The sequence below is a fragment of the Fistularia commersonii genome, chromosome 9, assembly GCF_037954325.1.
Source record: "Fistularia commersonii isolate RoL2024-O1a breed Wild chromosome 9, RoL_Fcom_v1.0, whole genome shotgun sequence".
Classification (NCBI taxonomy): Eukaryota; Metazoa; Chordata; class Actinopteri; order Syngnathiformes; family Fistulariidae; genus Fistularia; species Fistularia commersonii.
The window spans coordinates 18,219,302-18,228,319 of record NC_141292.1 but is presented as its reverse complement, the minus strand read 5'-3'; the positions used below and the strand labels follow the sequence as shown (position 1 = coordinate 18,228,319).

Sequence of the window (9,018 nt, the reverse complement as noted above, 5' to 3'; positions counted from 1 at the left end):
TGATCGCTTGACAGCTCCGCCCCTCTCTTCACCCCTGTGTCCAGGACATGTGACCGCAAGTCCGAGAATACGACCACGAGGTCGATCAAAGAACTGTGGCCCATGGTGTGCTGGTGGCAAGCGCAAAGACGGACACCTTAATGCCTGAACATAGTGTGTCTTATGGACAATCCGTGACAAACACAGAAGTCCAATAGAAAACACTGCTCTGGTTCAGATCAGGGGGGCCATTCCTACCAATCACATCCTTATAAGTAGCACTGTCATTGCCCACGTGAGGGTTGAAGTCTCCCATTAGAATGAGGGAGTCTCCGGTAGGAGCGCCCTCTAGCAGCCCCTCTAGGGACCCCAAGAAGGGTGGGTAAAATGAACTGTTGTTGGGTACATAGCCACAAACAACAGTCACAACCTGTCCCCCAACCTGAAGGCGGAGGGAGGCTACCTTCACATCCACCAGTTTGAACCCAAATGTGCAGGTGCCAAGATAGGGGCAATCAATATACCCACACCTGCCAAGCGCCTGTCAGCGGTGACAACTCCAGAATAAAAAGAGTCCAGCCCCTCATGAGAGGCCTGGTTCCAGACCCCACACTTTGTCTCGAGGTGAGTCCAACTACATCTAGTCAGAATCTTGCACCAGTCGCGCCAGCTTTTCCCCGCCAGAGAGGTGACATTCCATGTTCCAAGAGCCAACTTCTGCAGCTGAGGATCGGTCTATCAAGGTCCCATGCTCCGACTACCGCCCGTCCCACACTACAGCTGACCCCCTTGGCCCTTCCTGTGGGCAGTGAGCCCAGGGGAAGAGGGACCCATGTTGTTCCTTTGGGCTGTGCCCGGCCAAGCCTCAGAGGTGAAGGCCTGGACACCCGGTGTTTGCCATTGAGCCATGTCCCTGGCACTTTGTGTGTCCATCCATCAATCCATTCATCCCTCTCCACCTCTTATCTTGCTGATGGCTGAGGAGCCCATCACGGGACAGGTGGCAGGACTTTTTTTTTTTTTTTTGGGGGGAGGAAACCAGAGAATCTGGAGAACATAGAGAAGGTTCCACACCTCTAGAAGAACCACACCAGGGAACTCCAGGATTGAAAAGGTCTGCTTTTACTGGGACACACACACACACACACACACACACAGGGTTCTGTGGTTCTGTCAGGTTGGTTCCTGGGTCCTTCAAGGCTGCAGGGCAGGGATGATGGTTCCACAGCAGCTTCCAAATCCAACACGGATGCCGTCGCGCTCGCAGTGACCTGACACACACACACACACACACACACACAGTGTCTGTCACGTTCCACCCAAGATTTTCCATCAGCAGGCGGTGGGCTCCATCTCACCGGTGATGGTCACCTCGTCGCCGTCCTCCAGGAAGGTCCTGGATTCTCCGTTCCCCAGCTGGATTCTGCGGGCTCCTCTCCAGGAGAGCTCCAGCATGGAACCGAAGCTTTCCTGCTCCTGGAGGGGGACAAAGAAGGTCAGCAAGGAACCCGGAAAACCTCAAATGGGGAACGTGGGCGGGACCCACGGGACCGCTGATGGTTCCGGAAGCCAGAAGGTCTCCTGGTCTGAGGTTGCAGCCGTTGACGGTGTGATGGGCCACCTGCTGCTTCATGGTCCAGTACATGTGCTTCACACACACACACATACACACATGGTCAGGTTCATCTGAAGGAGAAGGTTCTAGGCTGCAGGAAAAGCCAGGGTACCTTGAAGTTGGACCTGCAGATGGTTGTGGGTGCCGCCATCCCGGCTCCTGAGAAGAACACAGGAGGAAGATTCAGCCCACGTGAAGAAGGTGATTGACTGAAGGTTAGATGGAGATGATTGTGGGTTAGATGCAGATGCCTGGCTGAAGGTTAGATGGAGATGATTGTGGGTTAGATGCAGATGATTGGCTGAAGGTTAGATGGAGATGATTGCGGGTTAGATGAAGGCAGATGATTGGCTGTGGAGCCTCCAAAAGCAAGCAGTCCAGGGTAGGAGAAGATGTCCAGATGTTTGGGACCTCTCAGGGACACCAGCAGCTGGAGGTCGAAGGTAAAGGGGTCTGGGTGCCTCAGGTAGGGGAGGGGCTCCGGGTCCTGCAGGGACAAGACACTGGAGTCAAGGTGGGGGGGAACCTAAGAGACACCGGTCCACCAGGAGGTCCCTGAAGGAGACAGTGGTCCTCGAGGAGGTTCCTGAGGGCTCTGACCTGCAGCGGGTTGGGCAGGGCAAAGGGCAGCAGGGCCTCCAGAGGAACCACCCAAGGGGAGATGCTGGTCCCGAAGCTCTTCCCCAGGAACGGGCCCAGAGGAATATACTCCCACGACTGGATGTCCCGGGCTGGAGAGCATACACACACAAAGACACACACATAAGCATGCATCCACGCACGCACACACACACACACACATGCATGCACACACACACACACACACACATATATAAATACGCACGCATAAACATAGACCAGACACATATATGCACACACAAATACATGCAGATTCACACACCCAGGCATGCACATGCATACACAAGTACACACACGTGCACACTTGCATGCGTGCACATACACACACACACACATGCTTGCACACACACACACATATACACATTCACTCACACACATATCTACACGCATCCAGACAAACATATATACATACGTGCACACACACACACGCATGCACATGTACATGCACACACACACACACACACACACACACACATATATAAATACGCACACATAGACATAGACCGGACACAGGCATGCACACACAAATACATACACATTCACACACCCAGGCATGCACATGCATACACAAGTACACAAAAACGCACACTTGCATGCATGCACATACACACACACACATGCTTGCACACACACACGTATACACATTCACTCACACACATATCTACATGCATCCAGACAAACATATATACATACGTGCGCGCGCACACACACACACACACACACACACACACACACACACATATAAATACGCACGCATAAACATAGACCAGACACATATATGCACACACAAATACATACACATTCACACACCCAGGCATGCACATGCATACACAAGTACACACACACGCACACTTGCATGCATGCACATACACACACACACATGCTTGCACACACACATATATACACATTCACTCACACACGTATCTACACGCGTCCAGACAAACATATATACATACGTGCACACACACACACGCACGCACATGTACATGCACACACACACACACACACACACACACACACACACACACATATATAAATACACACGCATAGACATAGACCAGACACATGCATGCACACACAAATACATACACATTCACACACCCAGGCATGCACATGCATACACAAGTACACACACACGCACACTTGCGTGCGTGCACATACACACACACACATGCTTGCACACACACACGTATACACATTCACTCACACACATATCTACATGCATCCAGACAAACATATATACATACGTGCACACACACACACACACACACATGCATACACATGTACATGCACATGGACACAAAAGTACACACACACACAAACACACTGTTACCACAGCAACCACCCAGGCCAGCACGCACCGCAGAACTCTACAATCAATGAGCCACTCAAAGGCATCTGTCTGACAAAAAAAGCCAACCCTTCAACCCAGCAGCTGCTCCTAATGCCTTGCTCACAGGCTTGCTGCTCTTCATCATGGGGTTTGCACTCAGGACTCGATGAGACATCTCCATTTAAAAGGGACCTCCTCCACCATCTCCATCCCCATCCATAATTCATCCAGGGATTAAAGAACAAGTGATTCCTAAGTGACCTGTCACAGCAGATTACCAATGAGGCAGATTAACGTGGGGGATTAAGCTCCGCTCCCCGGTGGGACACGCCGCTGCTTCTGAGTGACAGGCAGGAAGATCTGGGAGCTACTCCCAGATGCAGATGTTAAAGGAATAGTTAAAAGCCCCCCCCCCCCGCCAGAGGAAGTGGTTTGGCCCACTCTCACCGCTCCAATCGTTCATCAGGACCAGGCCAAAGATGTGCTGGTGGGCCTTGTGGATGGGGATGGGATCCCCGAGTGCATTCCCCCCTCCTACGAAGAACGCCTGCCAAGGAAGACGGTACCAGTCAGTGGACCAATCGGGGGGGGCGAACAGGAAGTGGTATTACTCACCATCTCCAGCTCAATGTCCAACTGCGTGGACGGGCCAAACACCGGCGGCTTGGCTGTGGGACGAGATTTAGCGTTGTGAGCTAACAGACTTGTGATGGATCATGCTGACAAGCACCTCAGTCTTACTCTGGTCAGGTCTCTTCTGGCCTGAAGGGCGCCGGATGGGGGTCCCCGAGACCACGATGGAGGAGGCACGGCCATGGTACCCCACAGGAAGTCTGAGCCTGGAAGAAGGGCGGGAGAAACACTGCAAAATGCCAAATACTAACTGCGTGAGGCTAAAATAGAGGCGGAAGACCTGACTTCAGTTTTCACAGAGCTAAGTTGCTAATGTATGTGGCACTGCCTGGTGGCCACAGGTAGATGACTTCTAGTTGCTAACCAGATGAGGCTAAAAGAAAGATGGAAGAACAGATGTTAGCATCTTAAAGGCTAGGATGCAAATGTATGTGGTGCTGCCTGGTGGCAACAGGTGGATGAATTGCTAATTACTAACATACTAAGGTTAAAAAGTGGTTGAAGAACTGATTTTAGCTTCCAAAGTGCAAACATGCTAATGTATGTGGCGCTGCCTCACGGGCACAGGTAGAGGAATTGCGAATTGCTAACCAGATTAAGCTAAAATAGAGGTGGAAGAACTGATTGTAGCTTCCAATGTGCTAACATGCTAATGTATGGGCACGGGTGGAGGAACTGCTAATTGCGAACCAGATGGAGCTAAAATGGAGGGGGAAGAACTGATTTTAGCTTCCGTTGCACTAACATGCTAATGCATGTGGTTCTGGCTGGTATTCCACAGGTGGAAAAATTCATAATTGCCAACCAGATGAGGCTAAAACAAAGGTGGAAGTTGTTAGCTTTGAAAGTGCAAACATGCTAATGCATGTGGTGCTCATGATCGGCCATATATGGATGATTGCTAACATTATGAGGGAAAAAGGGGGGAAAACTGTTGTTAGCTTCTAATTGCTAACCAGATGAGTCTAAAACAAAGGTGGAAGAACTGATATTAGCTTCTAATGCTTAAACATGCGAATGCATGTGGTGCTTGTTGGTAGCCACACGTGGATGAATTGCCAATTGTTAACATGATAAGGCTAAAATAGAGCTGGAAAAACTGATTTCAGTTTCCAATTCACTAACATGCTAATGTATGTGGTGCTGCCTGGTGATCATAAGTGGCTAAGTTGCTAATTGCTAACCAGATGAGGCTAAAACAAAGGTGGAAGAATTGATGTTAGCTTTGAAAGCACTGACATGCTAAACTATGTGGTGCTACCTGGTGGCCACAGGTGGATGAATTGGTAAATGCTACCAAAATGAGGCTAAAACAAAGCTAGAAGAACTGATTTTAAGCTTCCAAAGCACTTACACGCTAATGTATGTGGCGCTACCTGGTGACCATAGGTGGATAAATTGCAAAGTGCTTACCAAATGAGGCTAAAACAAAGGCGGAAGAACTGATGTTGGCTTCAAAAGCGTGAACATGCTTATACATGTGGCGCTGCTTGGTGGCCACAGGTGAATGAATTGATAATTATTAGCCAGATGAGGCTAAAAGGCTGAAGAACTGATATTTGCTTATACTTGCCAAGATGCTAGCATAGCTGGTGCTCCCTGGTTGCCAGTGGTGGGAGAATCCATTTTAGCTTCAATAGCTGTCTTCTGGCCCCGGGTGGAGACTCACATCTAGTTCATGACACAGCTAACACAGCTAGGCTACTTGGTGGCCCAAGGTGGAAGAGCCTGTTTAGCTTCTGGAGCCCTAAGATGCTAATGTAGGTGTCACTGCCTTATGGAATCAGCGTTAGTGTCTCAAGCTACACGGTGCCTTCAGAACCCTCTAGAACCTTCAGGCATCCGCCGGCTAAAAACTCACCAGTTGGGCATGAGGGCGTTCTCCTTCCCGCGGAACATGATGCCCACGTTGGTGGCGTGGTCCTTAGACGAGTAGAAGTCCGTATAGTCTCCTGAGGGACGCCAGAATGTTCCATCATTGGTCAGTGAAGCTAACACTAGCAGGGCTAGCAGTCAGTTCCTCCATATTTTCAGACGGCGATCTTACCGATGTCTGCTGGGAGGTGCATGGAGGCGGAGCTCTGGTCCACGAAGGCCCTGGAGACAAACGTACTTTGGAAGACGACAAGGGGAACCAGAAAGTGGTACCTGTTTGGATGATAGCTCACCTGGCACGGAGGGTGTTGTCATCCCTCAGCCTGCTGTTATTGGCCGACAGCAGCTCCTGCAGCGTGGACCTGGTTTCCTTCCAGGCCTCGTAACCCAGGGCCATCAGGGCGTTCAGGGTGGGCTGGGGACGGAGCGATTTCATCGGCATTTTCATCACAACCTTCAGCGTCATCTTCAACATTGTCAGCAATACTTTCATTGTTAAAAATCATCACTACAATCATCATCATCATCTTCATCTTCATGATCAGCCCCATCACTAACGTTGTTATTATCGTCATAATCTTCTTCAACACCAGTTTCATTATTATCGTCATCATCATCTTCTTCATCATCAGTTTCATCATCATCATCATCGTCGTCTTCATCATCTTCATTGTCATTACCATCACCTTCATCAGCACTACCGTCACCATCCTCATCATCACTACTTCACTATCATCTTCATCAATTCCAATCACGATCATCTTCATTATCACAGCTACCATCTTCACCACCTTCATCATGGTCTTCATCTTCCGCACCCTCTGGCTCTGGTGGCCATGCTGTCTAACTGCAGCATGGTTGTGCATGTGTGAGTGTGTTTGTGTGTGTGTGTGTGTATACCTTCTGGAGGACGTCCTGGTGCTGGGCCATCAGCGGCCCCTGGAACAGGAAGGAGACCACGCTCAGGTCCAGGATCTGGTCTCCGATGGCGACGCCGATCCGATGTTGGGGCTGCGGAGACACGACCGGGTCACGTGACTTGGTCTGAGCCAATATGAGCGATTCAGGAAGTGACCTCCAAGACAACATCAGGGGGTCCAAGACCAGGAGAGACTCCCAGGAACAAAACGAGCTTCCCAAACATCTCCGAGGAAGTGGGGAAAATGTCAATAAGAAACTACCAGGAAGTAGATAGCCTTTTAAAATAAATATCAGGAAGTAGAGAAAACGTCAATATAAACTACCAGGAAGTAGATAGCCTTTTAAAATAAATATCAGGAAGTAGAGAAAACGTCAATATAAACTACCAGGAAGTAGATAGCCTTTTAAAATAAATATCAGGAAGTTGAGGAAACATCAATATAAACTACCAGGAAGTAGATAGCCTTTTAAAATAAATATCAGGAAGTAGAGAAAACGTCAATATAAACTACCAGGAAGTAGATAGCCTTTTAAAATAAATATCAGGAAGTTGAGAAAACGTCAATATAAACTACCAGGAAGTAGATAGCCTTTCTAAATGAAGAATCAGGAAGTAGATAACCTTTCCAAGTAAACTACCAGGCAGAGGATAATCTTTCAAGGTAAATACCATTTCAAATAAACTACCACAAACACAGTACCTTTAAAAACTCCCAGGAAGTATTCAGCCTTTCAAAATAAAATAACAGGATGCGGAGAACATTTCAAATTTCAGGAGATAACCTTTCAAAATAAAAGGACCAGGATATAGAGAAGATTTCCAAACAATATGGAAGTCGATAACCTTTCAAAATAAAGTACCGGGAAGTCTTCACTCTAAACACAAACTCCCAGGAAATGGAGAACTTTTCAAGTCGGAATTTCAAAATAAAAGTACAACTTTGAATTATCGGCAGCTCTGCAGCAACCAGAAAGGTCTGCATGCACGTACGTTCTCGGCGGTGGAGAAGATCCCATAAGGCAGGTTCTGGAAGGAGAAGTCCGACTGCGGCTGAACGCGGATGAAAGACATGTTGAATGTGATGGAGGAGAAGGACGAGAAGGTCCGTCCCGCGGCAGGGACTTTGTACCGGAGTGCCTGGCCCCGCCCCCTCAGCCAAGCGGCCAATCACGACGCAGGACGCTCAGCCAATCAGACGCCGCCCCTCGTGTCCTCCCTCGCGCCCCTAATCGGAACCAGCCGGCGGCGTGACTCAGCGCAAGCGTGCGCTGGGGGCCCCCGACCTACTTCCGGGTGGACAACTCGCAGTAAATGGGAGTACTTCGCAGTACTTTTGAGTACTTCCGATACTTTTTCGGTGAAGCTTGATGTTTTGAGCGTCCTGTTATCAAGTCCCATTCTGCTTTGAACAGTTTCCTGTTCGTCCTCGAGACAATACTAAAAAGTACTATTTTCTGGCCAGGGGGCGGGGCCAGAAATGAGTACTTTTTAGCACTTCGCAGTATCTTTACAGCACTGCTTTAACAGTACATTTCATACTTTTGCACTTTTCAGAATTTTCTCAGTACTTTTCTGTACATTCCCAGTACCCTTGTAGTACTTTTCACTACTTTGCATTACTTTTGCAGTACTTTTCATACTTTTGCAGTTCTTTGGGGTACTTTTCAGTACATTCCCAGTACTTTGTGGTACTTCCAGTTACCGTGTAGTACTTTTCACTACCTTGCATTGCTTTTACAGACTTACAGTTCTTTACACCACGTTTGCTGGACATCCAGTACTTTTGTAGTACTGTTCAATATTTTCCAGTAATTTGCAATACTTTCAGTACTCTACAGTATCTTGACAGTATTTTCAACTTCTTTAACAGTACATTTCATACTTTTTCAGTACTTTTCACAACTTTCTCAGTAGTTGTCAGTTCATTCACAGTACTTTGCAGTACTCTTTAGGACTTTAAACTACTTTTGCAGTATCTTCAAGTATTTTGCAGTTCTTTACACTATTTTGCAGTACTTTTCC

At 48.3% G+C, this 9,018-nt stretch overlaps 1 protein-coding gene across 1 annotated transcript; it reads right to left on the bottom strand.

Moving 5' to 3' along the window:
* Nucleotides 1-1,085: 1,085 nt before the first annotated feature.
* Nucleotides 1,086-8,117, bottom strand: fah (fumarylacetoacetate hydrolase (fumarylacetoacetase)). The gene is made up of 14 exons (XM_086152952.1): nt 7,987-8,117; nt 6,975-7,085; nt 6,368-6,489; nt 6,247-6,296; nt 6,061-6,151; nt 4,308-4,405; nt 4,182-4,234; nt 4,014-4,113; nt 2,195-2,325; nt 2,006-2,081; nt 1,707-1,753; nt 1,526-1,627; nt 1,338-1,455; nt 1,086-1,250 (listed from the first exon to the last, which is right to left on the bottom strand). Exons 1-14 carry the CDS (start codon nt 8,065-8,067, stop codon nt 1,174-1,176), a joined length of 1,257 nt encoding a protein of 418 aa, XP_086009078.1. The 5' UTR covers nt 8,068-8,117; the 3' UTR covers nt 1,086-1,173.
* Nucleotides 8,118-9,018: the final 901 nt, after the last annotated feature.